This window comes from Diaporthe citri (genome assembly GCF_014595645.1).
Source record: "Diaporthe citri strain NFHF-8-4 chromosome Unknown scaffold_3, whole genome shotgun sequence".
In the NCBI taxonomy this organism is placed as follows: Eukaryota; Fungi; Ascomycota; class Sordariomycetes; order Diaporthales; family Diaporthaceae; genus Diaporthe; species Diaporthe citri.
The window spans coordinates 1,152,039-1,171,958 of record NW_025064848.1 but is presented as its reverse complement, the minus strand read 5'-3'; the positions used below and the strand labels follow the sequence as shown (position 1 = coordinate 1,171,958).

The window sequence follows — 19,920 nt, the reverse complement described above, 5'->3', positions numbered from 1 at the left end:
GCGAGTAACATTGGGAGGACTGCGCTGTCGCAGTAGGTGCTAAGGGATAACTTGCTATAGAATACCCTCTTATGCGGAACGCTCCTGTGGGAGAGTAGGAAACCCTTCCACAGGATGAGCTACAGTGGGAAGACTTGCTATGAGAAACCCTGAGTGGGATGACCTCCGTCCCAGTGCCACGGAGTCAAGTCTTAGGGCAGAGATGTCTTCATGAAAACGGATGTCACTTCTTTTCCCCAGCTTTTAGGGACCGAACCGCGCGATAAAATGTTTGGTAATATGTCACCCTTGTCCGTGCCAGGATAAAGACGACTTTGAAGCAGAAGTGGACTGAATAGTCACTGTCTAAAGCCTTGCGTAGCGAAAGTGATTGCCTCCGGAAATACTCCATTGGATTATCATTATCGTTGTGGCTTAGCAGAGAGACCGGGGAAAGAAAAGAAAACAGTCTAAACAAGATAGAATAGTGTATTAATAAAATCTTGAGATTGATTTCAGGACTGTGGGTTATTTGCAGGCCGGATGGGCGAGTTGCGGTTGCTGTGGATGCTGAGCGTCGTTGTGCCATGAATCGACAGGGGTTCACATCTGGGCGCAGGTCCCCTATTCCGTGCTGCAGCTGTCAGTTTAGGGGTGGGTTTAGTAATGACGTCCACCATCACCCGGCCCATGCACCGAAAACTTCTCGATCAACACAACTCAACTTGATGGGATTCCAACACTCCCGAGGCCAGCTTGACCACATCTCCCGAAAAAAGAAATACGACAAAAGAGGCTCACTATGGCTCGCCTGTCAGGTCTACAGAAGGAGGTACTGAGCTTGTATCGTCAGTGCCTGAGAGAGACGCGCAAGAAACCAGATGTGATGATCCATCCGTTCCTCAACCCAACTGCTCGCTCACGCGAGCCTCTCAAAAGACGAAGGATCTGCCAATTACTAACACTGTGCTTCTAGGTCACTCGGAAACACTTTGAGGCCTTTGCGCGGTCCGAGTTCAACAAGAACGTGGCCATTGAGAAGCGTGATTTCGCTGCCATCGAGTTTCTGCTGAGGAAGGGGCGGAGGCAGCTCGAGAGCTACTCTAGCCCTGGCATCAAGGACATCAAATGAGGATGCGGCCGACTGCACGGCAGGAGCACTCGCTCACCTGTGCTCCTCCACTACCCACTTGCCGGTAGCCATGATCACTCTCCCTCCTTCCGGTCAGGTCCAGGCCGACGCCAACTTGCTGTGGAAGGCCTGTCCTCGTCCTGTCCTTGTTATTTTCCCTCCCAATGACATTGTGAATCTACCCGGCGCCTCTCAGGCCCTCTGCCATGCTCTACTCGCCCTAGTCCTCGCCAACATCGGTAGTCTTTCTCGGGATCGCTTTACACAACGGAGCCTTTTTTGGAATATGGACGATGCCTGCATTCAACTTATCTTAGAAAGGAAGTCCGCATGGCCGGCCCACCATTAAACCCGCCCCATCCTCCTCTCAACCTGCGAACCCGTCCACGAAAGCCGCTAAAGATGTCCTCAAGAGGCCTCTCAGTCCACCTTTGTCTCGTTTACGACGTGCACAGCAAGCACTGGTCGGACGGCGCCGACGTCGCGTCGTCAGCAACAGAAATAGCAGGGTCAGAGTGTCCTTCGCCCACTCAACATCCTCGTCGGGCCTGCGCCCATCTGGTACACGTACCTCAGTCCAGAAAAGAAACTCCAGAGCCACCCCACGGATTGGCTCTTCACAATGGATCGCCGGCCTGGACACACCTCGTCGACGTGACGCAGACCCAAACCCGCCTGTGCATTCTCGCCCTCGAGTCACGCCAGTTCCGCACAACGTCGCTCAGTCTCAGGACAAACCCAAGACCGCATCCGCGGCCCATGCGATGAACTATGGGCGACTTCGAGACGGAACAGAATTCTCTCTTATGCAAGTACCGGAAGATTCTGGTCATCATGGTCCGTTCTTCACTTCCAAAATGACCACCGCATTGGCTGACTTATTCCGTCCAGTAGCCTCTTCTGAGAGACAGCCCGAATATGCTCACGTCGGATCCCTCGACGGTAGCAGCAGCATGGAACTAACCAAGTTCCCAAGAAATAACGCAAAGAGGCACGCTAGCTACGTCGCTCGCGCTCCCCCTACCTCTCGGAGTGCCAGACCGATTGGAGATCCTCGTCAACAAAGCAGAACTGCATCGTCGAGGGCGATGGCGGACAACCGACTCGCAGCTCTTGGTCCCCTTGCCGAAGAGTCCCTCAGTAGGGGACTATCACAGCAGGATTGTCTTTCGTGTCTGATGTCGCCTACCAAGAGCAAACCGCTTCCCAATCCAGCTCCGGAACCTGCCCGGACTCGAGACCAGTCAAGAACCTTGGCTCGATTTACAAAGCAACTTGAGCAGTACTCCGCGGCAGTCAACTCCGACGGAAAGCCACAACTGCCTCGGTCTACACCCACAGTTTCGGACTCCCCGACGACTCTGGATACAGTGACAGAGCTTCTGCCCTACCACAGACAGTTCAAAGCTGCCGGGCTGGCAGTGACTTCGCGAGAGCAGATGCCAAGGATTGCGGAGTCGACTCATCAGCGACGACTAGCTGTAAATAATACAAACGAAAGACAGGTGCCCATGGCTCCTGTACAAGTGGATGGGAGTACTGTTACTCCATCGGAGCAGGAGTCCGTTCCTGAGGAGTCAGTGGCGCCACACTTCCATGAGAGTGAAGCTGATCCCTCGGGCCCGCAAACCCAACTGCAGGCCCCGAACACGACAGAAACACCCATCAACAAAAGTCTGCTTCCCTGGTTTCGCAAAAAGGCTGCGCCCACTGCTGTTAAGTCTCACAGCAACAGAAAGTTTTCCGTCGATCACATCCATCCTTCTCGAGCCACGGCAGCTGAGCCATATTTAACACCTTCGGACAAATTGGGTATCATCGATGCGTACTTCAACTCCCCAAGTCCGGCCACATCGCAGAACAAGCAGCCGGGATCATACAACACATCATTATCATCTTCATCACCCCATAGTGCAAAGTCATTGGTCGACAGGACTCCTCGGAAGGAGCCGCCAATCGAGCGCCAGCCTGTACCGCGGAGAAGCCTTCGTCGGCACATGCAAGACACATCACAATGGCCAACAGCAGGAGTCTTGATACATAATAACTCTCCGTCTCCAGAAGATCGTGAACATGAAAGTGCAGACATCTTGGCAGAAATGCAGACAAAACCTCCGGTGCCAGCAAAGGATCCAACTCCTGATCGCTCCCAGCCCTCCGTGAAGACCGAGAAAGTCAGGAAATCTGCGGAATCTGGAAAGGGGCCCCCAGTTCCTCCAAAAGTGTCACATTCCGAGCAATCCATTGTTGGCTTTGCTAAAGACCTTGAAAAGAAGCCAGCGACACCACCCAAAGACCTTCCAGAAACGCAGTCTTTTAAGTCCCAAGTGGCCAGTCGTCACCACTCTGGCCAATCACTATGCAAGCCATGGTCCAGAGTGACAGTCCTGCGGCGGAAATCACACGCAAAACTTCCGCCCGTGCCTCCAACCATCGAAGAAGAATCGGAGGCCACCATGGAACAGCCGGGAAAGTCCTCAAGTGCTCACAATTTGCAGGACGCTAACACTGTGCCGCAGCTGCCTGCCACTTGGAGTTGTGCCGTAGGGAGGTCCTCTTCCTTCGAGAAAGCTCTCGATGCAGTGATACAGAAGCTGGATGACATGGACGAAAGGAGGCAATACGAGAGGAAAATGGAGCTCGAGGCAGCCCAACAGGCCGTCGCAAAGCTCGAGGCTTCACAGCAACTGGTGTCTAGCTTCAGCTCGCCCAGTGGATCGCGCTCAAGACGCCAGACAGAGGAGAAACTCGGATCGCCCGCAGAAGTCCCGATCTCGGACACGAACGGGACGGCCGCCCAGCTCGACAGGGACATTGACGACAGGGACATCCTACTGGGCCTGAAGATGGCCATCTGCGCCGCCTGCGACGAGGACCTGGACGCGTGGATACGCGACAAGACGGGCCTCCGCCTGCGCAGGTTCCTGGCGGACCTAAAGGCATTCGATGCCGTCTCCAAGGACCGCAAATCGCCCGCGTCGCAGAACCCTCGCCGCCAGGTCCGCAGGACCCGCAACGAGACGCGGCGGCTTAATGCCGAGCAGGAGCGCAGGAGGCAGAGCATGAAGTCGAAGGCGTGGAAGGGGCCTTGCTTTGGGGAGGATAGTTAGGTCTGGGCTGTGCTGAGCAACCTGGGTTAGGTTTATTTGGTTTGCGCGATTGTAGGATGGGAGCTGCTTTGTATATAGCCAATGCTGTTGCATAAGGCTGTGGTTTTTGTATTGTATTCCCCTTTCCACACCGCTGAACGCCATTCATAGTGGTAATATTACTACCTTTTTGCTTGGGTTTTTCCTCCTTAAGCTAATGAAATTGAAATTATCAATTCTCAGTCTAGCAGCTTTTTAGCGCCGGGACAATAACTCGAGAATGAAGGAAACGGCCGTCGTTCTCGACTCTTCGATGATCCGGAGCGTAAGACGCAGATCCTCACTGCATATAGTGAGTGCATCCCCGAGCCTGGCGAGCCAGCGAAAGTACACTGTGGCGATTACTCACCGTCGCCACCATAATCTCTCGACAGTTTTGGCTGATGTTGGATCAGAGATCTTCGTTCTGCCGAGAGTCGCTGCTGCCCTTGTGACTTCTCTGCTCTAGTCTTCCAAACCCGTCGCTTGGCTCAATTCGACTCACTGATTGGAGAGCCTGCTCCGCTGTACATTCGAGGGGCTTTTGGGGGCCGCGACCTGCTGGGACGGAAGTACGACCCGGTCACCGTCCGTAGGCTTTTTGCTCTCTACCTGACACAGCATCGGAGAGGTCACGATTGACTGGAGATTGAAGGACCATGCATGCGTGCGTGGGGGTATATGCGCTGGATGAGATAAAAATCTATAGAACCTCAAGGGGCTCGTTAACAGCAGCCCAGCCCAGCCCAGCCCGGTGGTTCGTCGGGGCCAAAGAAAAAGCATCTAGGACCATCTATATACCCTATGGTTAAGATTGCCATTTTGAAAGAACAAAAACGAAGAAAGGGTAGGCACCCCTTTCCCTCCCCGTCCATGCGGAAACATCATTACATGTGTATATGTAGACACAACGCCAGTAACACTTAAGACTTCCCTGTGAAGTGCTCCTCATGGGACTCGATCTGGGCCTCCTTCTCGACCTGGTGGAGGTCCAGCTTCGCGACGGCGGCGTTGTCGCCGTCGATGATCTTGGCGAGCTCCTCGAGGGTGGGGCCCTTGGTCTCGACGTACATGACGTAGACGAAGACGAACTCGAGGGCGATCCAGCACTGTAAAGAAAGGAGAAAAAGGTTAGCGACTGTGGTCTTCTCTGGTTTGAGTTTGTCGGGCTTTCTATGTGAGGTGAACTTACGGTGTAGATGAGGTACAGCTTCCAGGTGTGGGGCTCGAAGGCCTCGAAGCCGACGGGGTTGGCGTACGTGTTGAGGGTCAGGGCGACCTGGACCGACAGGTTCATGATCATGAGACCCTTGGCGCGCAGGTTGTATGGCAGGACCTCGATGGCGTAGCCGACGAGCAGGCCGGACCAGGCGAGGGAGTAGAAGATGCCGAAGATCCAGATGAACACGATCATGGCGTACCTGCCGCCCTCGGCGCCCTTGTCCTCGTACAGGCCGGTGCTCAGCGTCCAGAACACAAAGGTGAGCAACATGCCGCCGGTGGAGGCCAGGAAGGTCGGGCGGCGGCCGAGCTTGTCTACGAACATGGCCATGGTGATGGAGACGATGAGGGCGAGGGTGGTCTGGCCGGCAGAGAGACCGAGCTTGGAAGTCGAGTCCGTGACGCCGGCGGAGTCGTAGAGCTTGCTCGAGTAGTTGGAGATGATGGCGTTGCCGGACCACTGCGAGAAGATACCGAGAGAGATGAGCACGGCCAGCCTGTAGCGGTTGCCCTTGGTCTTGACGAAATCGACGTAGCTGCTCTGCTTCTTTGCCTCCAGCTCCAGGGCGAGGGTCTCCCTGATTTCACGGTACTCGAACTGAACAGTTGGGTGGTTGACGTTGCCGTTGGCGTGGTATCTTCCGAGAATCTCGAGGGCTTGGTCGTGCTTGTCCTTGGCGACCAGGTAACGCGGCGACTCTGGAACCCACCAGATGAAGGTGAGCTGGATCAACGAGGGGAAAGCCTGAAGCAAAGCCGGGATCCTCCATGACCACTCATTGCCTAGGTAGTTTGTGCCGAAGGAGAGCCACGAGACAAAGAGGGCGCCGACGTTCCAGAGACAGTTGTAAACCGTTGTGAGACGGGCTCTGTGCTGAGGGTGGCAGATCTCTGTGAGGAGCGTAGGAGAAGCCAGCTGCGAGAAGGAGTTGCCAAAACCCATAAGGAAACGGCCTCCGATGAAGACTCCAAGACTGTTACCGGCACCTTGCAAGACAGCGCCCACGATCATGATCACACAGCCAATAACGATAGGCACCTTTCGGCCGAGGTGGTCGGCGAACCATGGCACTATAGCAATAGAAGCGACACTGCCGATCTGGTAGATTGCCCCGAGCAAGCCAAGCATCGAACCTTGCGGATCACCGAAATGCTGTACATTTCTTGGTTAGCAGGGGCGCACAGAAGACGCTTCCAAGAACACCAGCTTACATCTTTCCATGTTTCGAAGTTCTGGACACTGTTGAAAAACATGCCATCGTAACCCGTGGTAGCGGAAGCAATACACAAGACGAAGGCGTGCCAGTAGAGCTTCCTCAGACCAGGTTCCTTCGTCCAGCTCACACGCTCGAACTTGGGAGCCTCCTGCTGGGCAACAACCGTTGCCTCCTTGTTCGGCGCTGATCTCTTGAAGATACCCATGCTGATGGATCAGAAACTCGAGGCGATGGGTAAATTGAGGCTCTCAAAGACTTGGTGGGACAGAGCTTCCGAGCAGCCACAGCGTGGTGTGCCCAGTTTCGTATGGCCAAGTGAAGTTGACTGATGGACGACGACTTGTTTTAGGACGAAAAGGGGAGTGGGTCGGAAATATATAACTACAGTATATCCTACCAGGAAACTTACACCCTTGTCCACGCTCAAGGCACGTACGGGCAAGCGGACCGGATACTCTGCATAAATTGGATCTGCCAGCCTAGGCGAGATGGCCCAGAAGGTGGCACCTGTACAAGTAGGGCCGAGACAATGTGACCACTGGGCGAGGCTGGCCCAGTACCCTATGGAACATGGGGTAGGCTGCCCGATGTACTGGGATCATACTACACCGGCAGAAGATGGATAAATGGAAATGTGGGCCTGCTTGCTCGAAGGGCTTCGAGGACCAGGATGCTCGGCTGGATCCAGCTAGGGGGAGGAGATCGACAGGCATTGTCCCTACCAAGGGTAAGGAGAATCCGGGGATGCCCATTTGTTGCCCATGGGGAAGCTGTGGACTTCGACAGCTTGACCTGGCCGTCAGGGCCGTTGAGAACAGGTCCCCACATGAACGAGCACGACCATGCAGCTGAGATCAAACGATTCAATGGAGGAACATCGCCCCAAGGTGCCCTGGTTCGGAGAGGAAAAGAAGGACAGGGTGGTGTGCAGCCAGAGACGAAATACATTACCGTTCCCTCTGGAAAGACGCCAGATCTACGAGGAGGACGAAAAAAGATACTTGACACGTTTTTTTCGACGGACCTGCACTCGGCCGAATTCGTCCAGGCGGAGGAGACGAGGACGTCGTACTATGCGAGATGTTTCAACTTGATGGTCCCTGGCAGACATATTCTGCAGGTCCCGTGTTGAGATTCCGGCCGATCCACATGGAAATCTTTCGAGAAGGCAAGGCTCAGTATGTGGGATTTGATGAAGCTCCGAGGATTCTGTCGATCCTCTTGCCGCCTGTCGAGATTCCTGCCGGAAAATCGGCTCGCCTGAGCAGAGGGAGCCACTCGTTCGCCCCGCAGAGTACGGGATGTGCCCGTCATAGCTGAATTGAAAGATGGTCACGATTCCAAAACTTCGAACTCGTTGACGGCTGATGAGTTCGTGCCTAGATATGCCAGGATTCGAGGCTTGCTCTGGGCCTCCGGCAGAAAGCAGCTGGCGCCTGCTAGTGAAGGGAAGAAGACGCGCGCTTGCGGCGAAGTTGAGGTTTGAATCAGGATCTCATGGTACAGCAGTGCTGTAGCTCGGCCAAGAGGCATTACTGTAATTCTTCCGCCGTGCCATTTAGCCTGAATGCGGCCCCGGCCCCTAGTCCCAGGGATGCCATGTAGTGCTAGGGGGCCAGGGGGGGCTCGAAGCCGTGTTAGTTCTTGGCGTGCTCCTGCTACGGGGCAGGACCGCACCAACACGGGAGGACGGTGGGCGGCAGGACATCAGATTCTCCCATGTGACAGCACGAAGCTTCTCAGGAATAGGACCACCGAAGACTCGGGCGAAGCTGCCGGGCAAGGTGTCCGCGGCCGACAAAGGAGGCCAGCCAGCAGCCAACAGCCAAGTCCGCCACGGGCATGTGAGGTGGACCCCAACAGATGCCCACGTGTATTCGCAGGTCGGCTGATACCAAGGCTGATGTGCGAGTATGGCAGAGCAGAAGAGTGGCCGAAAAGGGTGCCGTTACACAGACGGGACCATGGTCCGAGTCGTGCATACAGTTAATTGTGAGAAGTCACGAGTGGCCTTACCGGACAAGCTCATCAGACCAGTCACGGCGAATTGACACATAACCACAGTGTTCCTGCTCCTGCCACTTCTCCAGCTCTCTTGACCTCTCAGTGGGAGTCGAACGGGACACATGTCCCAGCCTTAGGATGCTGGGATGATGGCACTGATTCACCGGCATGGAGAGGATCGAACATCTGGGAGAGAGGCGTTGGAGTGGTTTGTCTGTCAATTTGCCTGGGGAAGGTTTCGGTGCAGTCGACCAACTGGGCGAAGTCAAAATAAAGTGCTGCCGATCCCACGAATGAGCGGAGTTCGTCCCACTGCAGCCCGTCTTGTTCCTGGGGTAGCTGCACGGACCATGTACACGCTCTCTATCCCAGCTTCAGATGTGCTCTCGGCCCCGCCTGAGATAGCGAGACGCGTCTTCCGGAGCTACTGCACGCGTTAAGCACCTCGCACGCGAGAATCAGCGTCACGAACCAGTGACGTTCAGTTTCTGACTATCATGGCGGGCCCAACCAAGAATCCTGAGAAGCGGCAGGCATCCCTGACCAGCTTTTTCACCCCAAAGACCGTCAATGGCCTCTCGCAGTCCCTCCAGAGGAACCGCCAGTCCGAGGAGCAGCAAGGGACGCCGCCTGGGCGCGACCTAGCCGACAGCAGTCCACCTTCTCGCAAGCGCCCTCTCCAGGAAGACACGGATAATGGCAACGACGCACCCGAAGAGCCCTCATTGAAACGTGCGAAGTCGAAAGACCAGGCTGCGGATCAGAGCACTTTCTTCCGCAAGCCTTCTCCCCCCAGACTCGAAACACCCTCTGCAGCGGTCAAAGCTACTGCCCGAACAGGACGCTACATTTATGATGAGTCGCGTCCAAGCAATGGCGGAGACGACCGGCAAGACGATGATGCGAAGGAAGACGCAGCTTCTCAGCGGCGGAAGGAGGAGTTGCACAAGAAATTCGTCAAGAAGCTCGGTCACCCGGACAGTATGGCCATGATCAAGCGTCGGAACTTCCAAATTGATGATGACACGGCTGCTCTTGACGAAGATGCGGAAGGCGCCGACGATGCCGAAGAAGAGGAGGCAGCCCGGCCTGCCAAATCATCCAAGAAGAAGGGTGCCAAGACGGGCAAGCTTACGCCCATGGAGATCCAGTTTCTGGATATCAAGAGGAAGCACATGGACACGGTACTCATTGTAGAGGTTGGCTACAAATTCAAGTTCTTCGGCGAAGATGCTCGTATTGCTGCCAAGGAGCTGAGCATAGTTTGTATCCCCGGCAAGTATCGGTACGACGAGCGTAAGTGGTCGCCCAACACTGTTCGTGCCGGCATAATTGACTAACACGCTGTTAGACCCCTCAGAAGCCCACTTGGACCGATTCGCCTCTGCGAGCGTTCCAGTACATCGGCTGCCGGTCCATGCGAAGCGGCTAGTAGCAGCTGGACACAAGGTCGGAGTCGTTCGCCAGATTGAGACAGCAGCCCTCAAGAAGGCGGGAGATAATCGCAACGCGCCTTTCGTCCGCAAGCTCACAAACGTCTACACAAAGGGTACTTATGTCGATGAGCTCGGGGAGCTCGATCAGTCGCGGGACAAAGAGGGCAGCGGCGGTCCTGCAGGCGGATACTTGCTCTGCATTACAGAGTCGAAAGCCAAAGGCTCTGGTACCGACGAGAAGGCAGATGTGGGCATATTGGCCGTTCAGCCAGGTACCGGAGATATTGTTTACGACACATTTGAAGATGGCTTCATGCGTCGCGAGATCGAGACTCGACTTTTGCACATCTCCCCTTGCGAGTTCCTCATTGTCGGGGACCTGACGAAGGCCAGCGACAAACTCCTTCAGCACCTTTCTGGCAGCAGTACCAATGTGTTCGGAGATCGAACCCGCATCGAGAGGGTCCCAAAGGGCAAGACCATGGCCGCCGAGGCCTATTCGCATGTGACACAGTTCTATGCTGGGAAGCTGAAGGACAGCGACGAGCGGGCTTCGGCTCTACTAGAAAAGGTCTTGAAGCTGCCTGAAGCAGTCACCATCTGCCTATCGGCAATGATCAATCATCTGACGGAGTACGGTCTGGAGCATATTTTCGACTTGACGAAATATTTTTCACGTCTTTTTCGACAAGGACACACATGCTCATCAATGGCACAACGCTGGAAAGCTTGGAGGTCTACAGGAATCAGACCGATCATTCAGACAAAGGCAGTCTTTTGTGGGCCATTGATAAGACGCATACAAGATTCGGGCAAAGACTACTGCGAAAGTGGATTGGTCGGCCCCTACTTGACAAGGAGCAGCTCGAGGAGAGAGTCGCAGCTGTCGAGGTTGCATGAGAACCAGGCAGATTGGAGGGTTGACAAGCTCGAAGGCCTACTCACAAACATCAAAACGGACCTTGAGAGAAGTCTCATTCGTGTCTACTACAACAAGTGCTCCCGGCCAGAGCTCTTGAATACTTTGCAGATACTGCAGAAGATATCTATGGAATACCCAAAGACCAAAATCAAGACTCCAGAGGATACCGGCTTCAAGTCTACCCTGCTCAGAGAAGCGGTCTGTTCGATACCACAGATTGGCGAAGTGGTGGTCTCATTCTTGGAAAAGATCAACCCAGCAGCGGCTCGGGCGGACGACAAGTACAACTTCTTCCTAGAGGCCGAAGAGACGGATGCCATCACGGAACACAAGCTCGGCATCGCGGCTGTGGAGCAAGAGCTGGATGCGCACCGGTCAGAGGCAGCGACCAAGCTTGGGAAGAAGACTCCGGTCTCTTATGCCACGGTCGCTGGAATCGACTACCTGATTGAAGTTGGCAACACTGACCTGAAGAAGGTGCCCGCCTCGTGGATGAAGATCAGTGGCACGAAGAAGGTATCGCGCTTCCACACCCCTGATGTTGTCCGCATGATCAGTGAACGGGATCAACACAAGGAGTCGCTGGCAGCCGCATGCGACGAAGCCTTCAAGTCTCTCCTCTCATCCATCGGTGCGCAGTACCAACCCCTACGCGATGCCGTTTCCGCCCTAGCTACACTCGATTGCCTCTTCTCGCTCTCCAAAGTAGCATCCCTTCCAGGCTACACCAAGCCGACCTTCCTACCATCTTCTACCCCTCCGACCGTCTCCATCACGGAAGGCCGGCACCCAATCGCCGAGCACACCCTCCCCAACGGGTACATCCCCTTCACCACCTCCCTGTCCAGCCCCGAACCCCTCGCCCACCTCATCACCGGCCCCAACATGGGCGGCAAGTCCTCCTTCGTCCGCGCCGTCGCCCTGATGGTGCTTCTCGCCCAGGTCGGCAGCTTCGTACCCGCGGACGCCATGTCCCTGACCCTGATGGACAGCATCCACACCCGCATGGGTGCCCGGGACAACCTGTTCGCGGGCGAGAGCACCTTCATGGTCGAGGTGTCCGAGACGGCCTCGATCCTGCGCTCCGCCACGCCCCGCAGCCTCGTCGTGCTCGACGAGCTCGGCCGCGGCACGAGCACCCACGACGGCGCCGCCATCGCCCACGCCGTGCTCGACCACGTCGTCCGCGAGACCCGCTGCCTGACCCTCTTCATCACGCACTACCAGAACCTCGCAAAGGTCTCGCAGGGCATGGGAGGGCTGGTCAAGAACGTGCACATGCGCTTCACCGCCACTAAGCCCACAGAAGTGGACGGCGGGGCCGCTGACGGGTCCGACAGCGGGGCTGACGCCGGCCCGGATGCTGACGAGGATATCACGTTCTTGTACGAGGTTGCCGAAGGTGTTGCGCATCGGTCCTACGGGCTGAACGTCGCGAGGCTGGCCAGGATCCCGCGGAAGGTGCTGGAGGTGGCGGCCAAGAAATCGAGGGACTTGGAGGACGAGATCAAGATGAGAAGGTTGCGCGGTGCTGTGTCTCTAATGAGTGATGTTTTGGGCGGAAAAGGGAACGACCAGGTCCTCGACCAACTGGTATCTGGCGTAGAACAGCTGTAGAGTCTCAAAATAGCCAAAATTGCGCAAGAGTACAAACCATTGTCACTCGGAACATTTTCCAAGAGCAAGCATCAAGGCCATAGGAGTTGAAAGCAACGCAAATTTTTATTGTTAAAGCAAGTCGCTATTCTACAACCCACCAGCCGCCAGAAAATACACCCACCAACCGCCGAATCTAAGCATTATTGCCCAAAAGTGCCAGCGCAAAGTTCTGGCCCAGACCACGTATGAAAATGCCGAATGAAAGGCACCAAATTGGTCGCCATGGCATCGTCCTCACGCAGTGCCCAAGCCTAAAACGCCAGTTCCGAAGATGGAACCCATTTTGACTCCAAAAAATAATCGCCCTGTGCGGGCTGTCGCTAGATGAAACAGAAGAGCAAACCAGGTGCAATCCTTGATCAAAGTATCTTGGAAGAGCACCAGAACTCTGATTTAACCCATGTTATGATGCTGTGGTGCTTCGAAAAATCGTTATGAGCCTCTCGAAACCAAGCCACAGCCCTCATGGGACATAAAAGTCGTGTGGACGACTAATGAAAGGGCCGCTGACGTGAGCGAGACTCGTTGTGCCGAGCTAGAATTCGACGTGAAGAGACCGGCTAGGCATGATGATCACACGTCAAAGTCATCTTGCTGGGCCTGGCCAGGTTGGAAAGAAGGGTTGGAATCCATGCCGGCGAAATCAGCGCTGTTCACGGTTTGGAAAGCCGGAGTCGAAGGCTTGGATGCCTCAAAGGAGTGGCCACTGTAGAGGAAAGGGTAATTGTCCTGGCGCTGCAGGTAGAGAGGATTGAAACCGCTGGTGCTCGCCTGCATATTCTGACGATTCTGAGGGAAGTAGCCATGCATAGCACTTGGCTGGTGCATGGGAAAGGCCATGCTGTCGTTCTCTTTCATGCCGAAGCCTGGAAAGAAGCCTTGGCTCGGCCGGGTAAAGAGTGAGGAAGATGCCATCAAGGGCGTGTTCGAAGGAAGGTTGTTCATGGCATTTCGAAAAGAGATATCGAAACGGTTGCCGGAAGCGGGTCCAGGGGCATCTGCGATTTTTTTGTTAGTCTCGAGGGAAATCAATAAACCAGAGGTATCTGGAGGGATCTAGACCCACCCTGCCTGATCTGACGGTGTTCTTGGAAAACATCGTCTCCTGCAGCAACATTGTCCTCTCCTTCCTCATCATCAAGACGGTGACTGGAGTCATCCTCAGAGTCCAGCTCATCTTCAACCTTGATGAGCTTATTGGCTTGACGAGCTGATCGTCGCTTGCCGACCTTCGCAGTGTTAGCAGCCCGCGTGACTGCTCTGGTCTGTCGACGGGGGCCAGGGTTGGCGACAGCGGGCCGACGGCTACGACGCTTCTTTGTAGTAGAAGGAAGCTCGTCCTTGGAATCCTAAAAAGACATCCGCTTAGCTTTTGCAAAGAAATGTGGTTGGAGGAAGGGGCAGAAGACTTACAGGGCTACCATCGATCGATGGGCTGTCGTAGACATTTCTAGTTCTGGTGACTTCAGACATGGTGATATCCCAGACTTCCTCTTCTGGGCCGATGGAAGCAGACGTTATCTCCATGTTCCGAACAACGGATGCGTGCTTCTTCTGGTTCCGCTTACGCTTCTGGAGTGGAGTGGCAGCGTCGAACAGGCCCATGCCAGGGTAAATCGTGCCCTTGAGCTTCGAGGCGTCGCCGCAATCGCCATCGTCAACGTCAGCCGCCTCAGCAAGGAAGCTGGTATTGGCGGTCTCTGTGCCTGACCGTGAAGTCTCTCTCTTGATATAAGCGGAGCTCTGGGGCGAATCGGGCAACGGGTAGGCACTGTGGTCGTTGTAGGAAGGAGTGCCGTACAGCGTCTCGAAGGAATTGTCGCGTGGGGCATGAAGGTGCCAGAGGTTGGGATTGGGACGCAGAGGAGTGTTCTCCAAGCGGGCACCAAGGCTGTCGTCAGCCTCATCTTTGATGTTCTTCCCCGTCTTCTTCTGTGACATTCATTAGCAGCTGATCCAAACTGGCAGAAGGCAGCACTCGACACTTGCCTCAATAGTAGCGAGTCGCTGCTTCTTGGCAGACTTCTTCAGCTCCTTGGCGGCAATGCGGTTGGCGACCAATTTATCAACGCCATTGTTGTCACTCCAGAGCTTGTATCCATCAAGGGTACGCTTGTCTTCGATCTTTCCCGAGTGCTGAAGCTTGAACTGAGCTGCCAGGTGGGATTTGGAGGAGACATGTGTCAGGAGGTGAGACTGGTCGGAGAATGTGGGCTTGTTTGGGCACAGGATGCAGATCAAAGGGATCGAAGAAGTCTTGTCCTCGCCCTTCTCCAAAGGCTCCGCAGGCATTTGCATGGGGTCCATGGCAAGCTGCAGGTCTCTTGTCAGCCAACTTTTGCATCTTCGTGTTATTGGCGGGGAGAATCCAATGCTTGAAAAGAAGCGGGGGACATGAGACGAAAGACACAAGACCAGGGCATGGGACGAAAGCCATCAGACGGAACAAAGGGTGGAGGAAGGGAGCTACCAACCCAGTTCAGCCAGCGACAGCAGGGTGTACGGGGCTCCGGGTGAAGACGACAACTGTGATGCAAGGAACGATGGGCAGAAGCAAAAGCAAGGAAGCAAAGATGGGTGGTTGAAGGAGTGGCAGTAGGGCGGGACCCTGAGATGATGGGAGTGCGAGGGCAAAATGCTGGTGACGGGAGTTGGATGTCGCGGTCGTGGTGGAGGAGGAACTCACATTGAATTGGTTCGAGCCGAAGTCGACGAATGGCGCAGGTGGGAACTGCGCGTATGGGTCACTTGCGAAGGGGTTGACGGTCGCGCCTGCCGGGTGGAATCCGAAGCCGCCGCCAGCTGGGGGAGTCACGATCTGGCCAGGGAACTGAGGCATAGGCAGGAACGAGTCGAGGTTCGGGACGCCGTTGCCAGCCCAAAGAGGCTGGGAGTCGTAGTCGAGATATTGCTGCATCTGAGCAGGCAGGACGGGGAAGGCGGAGGGTAGGTTGAGGTTGCCAGGAAAGAAAGCAGACGGAGGAAAGTTGAGGTTGGTCGGGAACGGCTGGTCCAGGGAAGGAACGTTCGTTGCCTTGGTAAGATTGGGAAGGAGCAAGTCAGCCCTCCCCTCGGGCTGACCCTCTGATCCCATATCAGAGGGCACATTCGCTTCTGGTTGGTTCTCCATCACGATGGTCAGGATATGTTAGATCGTGGATGGGATGTGTAAGGTTGCAAGTTTTAGATGTGTAGGGATTGAGTTGCGAGATGAGCGCAGTTGGTTGGACACTGCGCAATGCTGAGCTGAGCTGAGCTCGGGGCTAGGGCGAGAGGGGGATGGGGTTGTAAGTGGAAGCTCTGACCCAAAGGTGAGTTGGGTTGGATACCTAGGTAGGTCCTGAGCAATATCAAGTTGCAAGTTTTTGGATGTGTAGGGGGTTGAGTTGCGAGATGGGCGCAGTCTGTTGCACACTGCGCAATGTTGAGCTGCAGTTTGGGGCTAGGGTGGGAGGGGGATGGGGGTTGTAAGTGGAAGCTCTAAGCCAGAGGTGAGTTGGGTTGGATACCTAGGTAGGTCCTGAGCAATATCAAGTTGCAGGTTTTTGGATGTGTAGGGGGTTGAGTTGCGAGCTGGGCGCAGTGGGTTGGACACTGCGCAATGTTGAGCTGCAGCTCGCGGCTAGGGTGGGAGGCCAGGGTGGGAGGCCAGGTTGGGAGGGGGAGGGGGATGGGGTTGTAAGAAGAAGCCCTGAGCTGGTTGTAGGTGAGGAAGCTCTGAGGGGGTTGTAAGTAAGGCAGCCCTGAGTTGGTTGTAAGTGAGGAAGCTCTGAGCTGGTTGTAATTGAGGAAGCTCTGAGCTGGTTATAAGTAAGGCAGTTCTGAGGTAGATGTAGTGGGTTGGGTTGAATACCTAGGTAGGCACTGAGCAATGTCAAGTTGCAGCTTGGGGCTAGGTTGGGAGGCCAGGGTGGGAGGGGAATGGGGTTGTAAGTGAGCAACCTGAGGTAGATGTAGTTCGTTGGGAACTGTGCAATGTTAAGTTGTAAGTTTTGGATGTGCAGAGGATTAGAATGTGAGATGGATGCCAGCCAGTTGAACACTGTGCAATTTCAACTAGCAGCGTAGAGCTAGGTCAGAGAAGATTGGAGTTGTAAGTGAGGAAGCTCTGAGCCAGAGGTGAGTTGTGTTGGACAAGTACTGAGCAATGTCAAGTTGCAGCTTGGGGCTAGGTTTAATGTAAGGTAGATGTAGTTAGTTGGATTGGACTGACCAATGTCAAGTTGCAGCTGAGTGCTAGGGGGTGTGGTTGAGTGAGCAAGCTCTGGCCTAGATGTAGTGGGTTGTATACTGAGCGATGTAAGTCGCAGCTTGGGGCTAGGGTGGGAGCTGCATGGGGATGTTATAAGTGGGATGCTGTGAGGTAGGTATAGTCCACTAGTTGGATGCTGAGCAATTCTAAGTTGTAGCTTGTAGCCGAGGTAGATAAGAACGGGGATATTGTGAGTGAGAAAGCTGTGAGGAAGATGTAATGAGTTGGGTTGGATACTGAGCATTATAATCGCAGCTTGGGACCAGGGCTGAAGGGCACGAGGCTGCGAGTGAGTATCATTAGGAAGCTGTGACCTTTATAGAATTACAAAACAGCTCATATTTTGAAGTTTAACAGGTTATGAGCCCAACCCGAAGAGCTTCTTGAGCCTCCCGATGATGCGGGTTTGACACCCGATGGTCCGAACACGGGGAGGCGAGGAAAGTCGCCACTGTGAGCAAGTGATCTGAGCCGCTCAGAGAGCTCTGATTGGTATGAGAATTGGCCCAGAGACCGTGGCCGATGCTTGTAGTGGGCTGGATGCTGAGCAATGTAAAGTTGCAGCGTGGGACCAGGGTGGAAAGGGGATGGGGCTGTGAGTAAATGAGAAGGCTGTGAGGTATGTGTAGTAGGCAGGATATTGAGTAACGTCAAGTCGCAGTTCGGGGCTAGGTAAGAGGGAAATGGCGTTATGAGCAAGTGGAAGCAAGCTGTGAGCTGGGTATAGTAGGTTCTCTACTGACCAATGGTGTATTGTAAGTTTTGGAAGTATAAGGTCAACTGGTATTGGGTGATGATCTGGGTGCAGTGGGTTGCGAGCAAGTGAAGGAATTAGCCAGATGTAGTGGCTGGTGAGTAGGTGAGTGAATCAGCTTGACGCAGTGGGTTGGGCACAACCAATGTTGAGTTGTAAGTCTTTTTCCTTTTTCTTTTTTTTTGGAAGTGTAAAGGGGTTGTGATACGAGCTGATTGCAGTATACACTGCTTAGCAGCAGCACAGGGGTTCGGAACGGGTGATTGTGAGTGACTGAGGAAGCTGTGAGCTGGATGTATTGGGTTGAACACCGCATACTGTTCAGCAGCAGCTCGGGTGTTTGAGGCGAAAGACTGTGAATGAGTGAGTGAGGTGTAAGCTGGATGTAGTGGGTTGGAAAGAGCAAAGTCAAGTAGCAGTTAAGATAGTATGTGACAAAGCATTGAGTTATAATCCGGGTGCAACGGGGTGGATACTATGTAACATTAAGTGGTTGTTGGGATGCTGGGTGGATATTTAGGTAGTAGGAAGGGAGAATGTGTATGTTAAAGTAGCTAGGTATTAAGCAGGATTTGAGATGGGCTAGACACTGACCAATGTTAAGCAGCAGTTTGGGCGGTGGAAAAAAGATAGGGGTTTGAGGTGTAAGCAGGATGCAGTGGGTTGGAACTGCGCAGTATTAAGCAGCAGTATAAGTAAGCTAATGGATAAGAGATAGGAGGGAGGGAGTTATAAGCTGAATGCAGTGTGTCAGTATTGCGCAATGTGAAGCAGCAGCATGAGCGAGTTGATGCGGGATAAGTGGAAGGGAGTTATAAGTTGGACGGAACGTGTTCTGAGGCTGGTACTGCAAAATATCCGTTAACAGTATAGGTGAACTGATAAGGGAGGGAGCACGTTGCAAACTGGACACAGTATATTAGAGACTGACTAATGTCAAGCACCACTGCAGTCGAGATGCAGGGTGGATAGTGAGAGAGCAAGATACATATACTTAGGTTTAGGATACTTACATGGATCAGGCTAACGGGGTCTTCAATCATTTCAAGAAGGGGTGTTACTGAAAGAATGCTAAGCAGCAGTTTGGATGATGGGTGGGAGTACAAGGGGGTGGGGTGAGAGCGATCAGAGAAAGATGAGCGTATCGGGGCCTTAGAGATGGATGTGTGCCCTCAGGTCTCAGGGAGGAGTTGTGGCTGCTGATACCGTTTTAACCGTTTTAAGAGTATGCTCGCAGTTCCTTTCAACCCTTGACTGTGGTATGACTTCCAGCTTCTGAGAAACTTTCCCACAGCTACTGTGGCCCGACGGCAGAAGGATCACCTTGTAGATGTGTCGAGCATCGCATTGAAGTTTCTGACAGGCGATCTGAAGCGCTTTGAATCTCAATTGAAAGCGGTGTGCCCTGATTTAGCAAGTTAGTTACAGGCTGTGATGGTGATGGATGCTATGAAAGTGGGAGTGACGTAGAAGGAAGTAACTCTATGTCTATGGGGGAGTGTCAATGATGGTGGACCGAGTATTGATTTTTTGGAGCCTGCACGACTTGTCTACGGAAGACCATAAGGAAAATGCAGCATGAGTTAAGGAGTGTACCTGACCTGGTCACGACCGGAGGCTGGAGGCAGGAGGCAGGGGGAAGCAGGCGAAGGAGTATGGGAATCATGCCCAAGTGTACACTGTAGACACCGATTCAGGGAATACTCATATTACACGCCCACCCGCGGGTTCTGAGCCGGAGTGGGAGGTTTGGGTTTCCCCAAAAGTGTGCCATATGGATAAGAGTCGATGCATTTCATCGGCTGCAGGTTGAAGATTGTGTGACAGAAGAGCCGAGAGCCGGAGATTACAGTCTGACGACTACAGGGGGTGTAGGTAGAGAGCTTCAGTCTGGAGTACCGTTGAAAAAGGCGCAAGTAGAGGAAGCGAAACGTATGCAGCAATTGGGAGGATCTCAGTAACAGTGATTGTGGATGAGATTTGTATGAACATTTCTGGGTGTGGAAGAGCAGTTCTAGATGCCAAGTGCTCATATTCAGGTCAATGATTGTGGTGCCCAATACATTCTGTACGCCAAAGTTGCCAGCGACTTTACAAAGCTGAATGATTCCCTTGAACCACAGTGCCTTATCCTTTTGCCATTAAAGTGTCACAAGCAATTGCTGGTATGTCTCCTTTACCGTCGCCATATCAGCTGTGTCGCACCAGCAGCAGGG

The 19,920-nt window shown here is 54.1% G+C and overlaps 5 protein-coding genes across 5 annotated transcripts; 3 read left to right on the top strand and 2 right to left on the bottom strand.

The window, feature by feature from the left end:
- Positions 1–781: 781 nt before the first annotated feature.
- On the top strand, positions 782–1,111 carry INS49_007923 (uncharacterized protein; the record flags this gene model as incomplete). The annotated part of the gene is made up of 2 exons (XM_043168669.1): positions 782–811; positions 956–1,111. 2 exons carry the CDS (start codon positions 782–784, stop codon positions 1,109–1,111), a joined length of 186 nt encoding a protein of 61 aa, XP_043026349.1.
- A 1,511-nt stretch (positions 1,112–2,622) lies between these two features.
- INS49_007922 (uncharacterized protein) lies at positions 2,623–4,221 on the top strand (the record flags this gene model as incomplete). Its single annotated transcript, XM_043168668.1, has 1 exon — positions 2,623–4,221. The coding sequence occupies one exon, from the start codon at positions 2,623–2,625 to the stop codon at positions 4,219–4,221; it is 1,599 nt and encodes a 532-aa protein (XP_043026348.1).
- A 941-nt stretch (positions 4,222–5,162) lies between these two features.
- Positions 5,163–6,882, bottom strand: INS49_007921 (uncharacterized protein; the record flags this gene model as incomplete). The annotated part of the gene is made up of 3 exons (XM_043168667.1): positions 5,163–5,348; positions 5,432–6,613; positions 6,673–6,882. 3 exons carry the CDS (start codon positions 6,880–6,882, stop codon positions 5,163–5,165), a joined length of 1,578 nt encoding a protein of 525 aa, XP_043026347.1.
- A 2,296-nt stretch (positions 6,883–9,178) lies between these two features.
- Positions 9,179–12,656, top strand: INS49_007920 (uncharacterized protein; the record flags this gene model as incomplete). The annotated part of the gene is made up of 3 exons (XM_043168666.1): positions 9,179–9,977; positions 10,033–10,688; positions 11,001–12,656. 3 exons carry the CDS (start codon positions 9,179–9,181, stop codon positions 12,654–12,656), a joined length of 3,111 nt encoding a protein of 1,036 aa, XP_043026346.1.
- Positions 12,657–13,271: 615 nt separating this feature from the next.
- INS49_007919 (uncharacterized protein) lies at positions 13,272–15,828 on the bottom strand (the record flags this gene model as incomplete). Its single annotated transcript, XM_043168665.1, has 5 exons — positions 13,272–13,696; positions 13,765–14,047; positions 14,112–14,630; positions 14,682–15,011; positions 15,385–15,828. The coding sequence occupies 5 exons, from the start codon at positions 15,826–15,828 to the stop codon at positions 13,272–13,274; spliced, it is 2,001 nt and encodes a 666-aa protein (XP_043026345.1).
- Between the last annotated feature and the right edge of the window lie 4,092 nt (positions 15,829–19,920).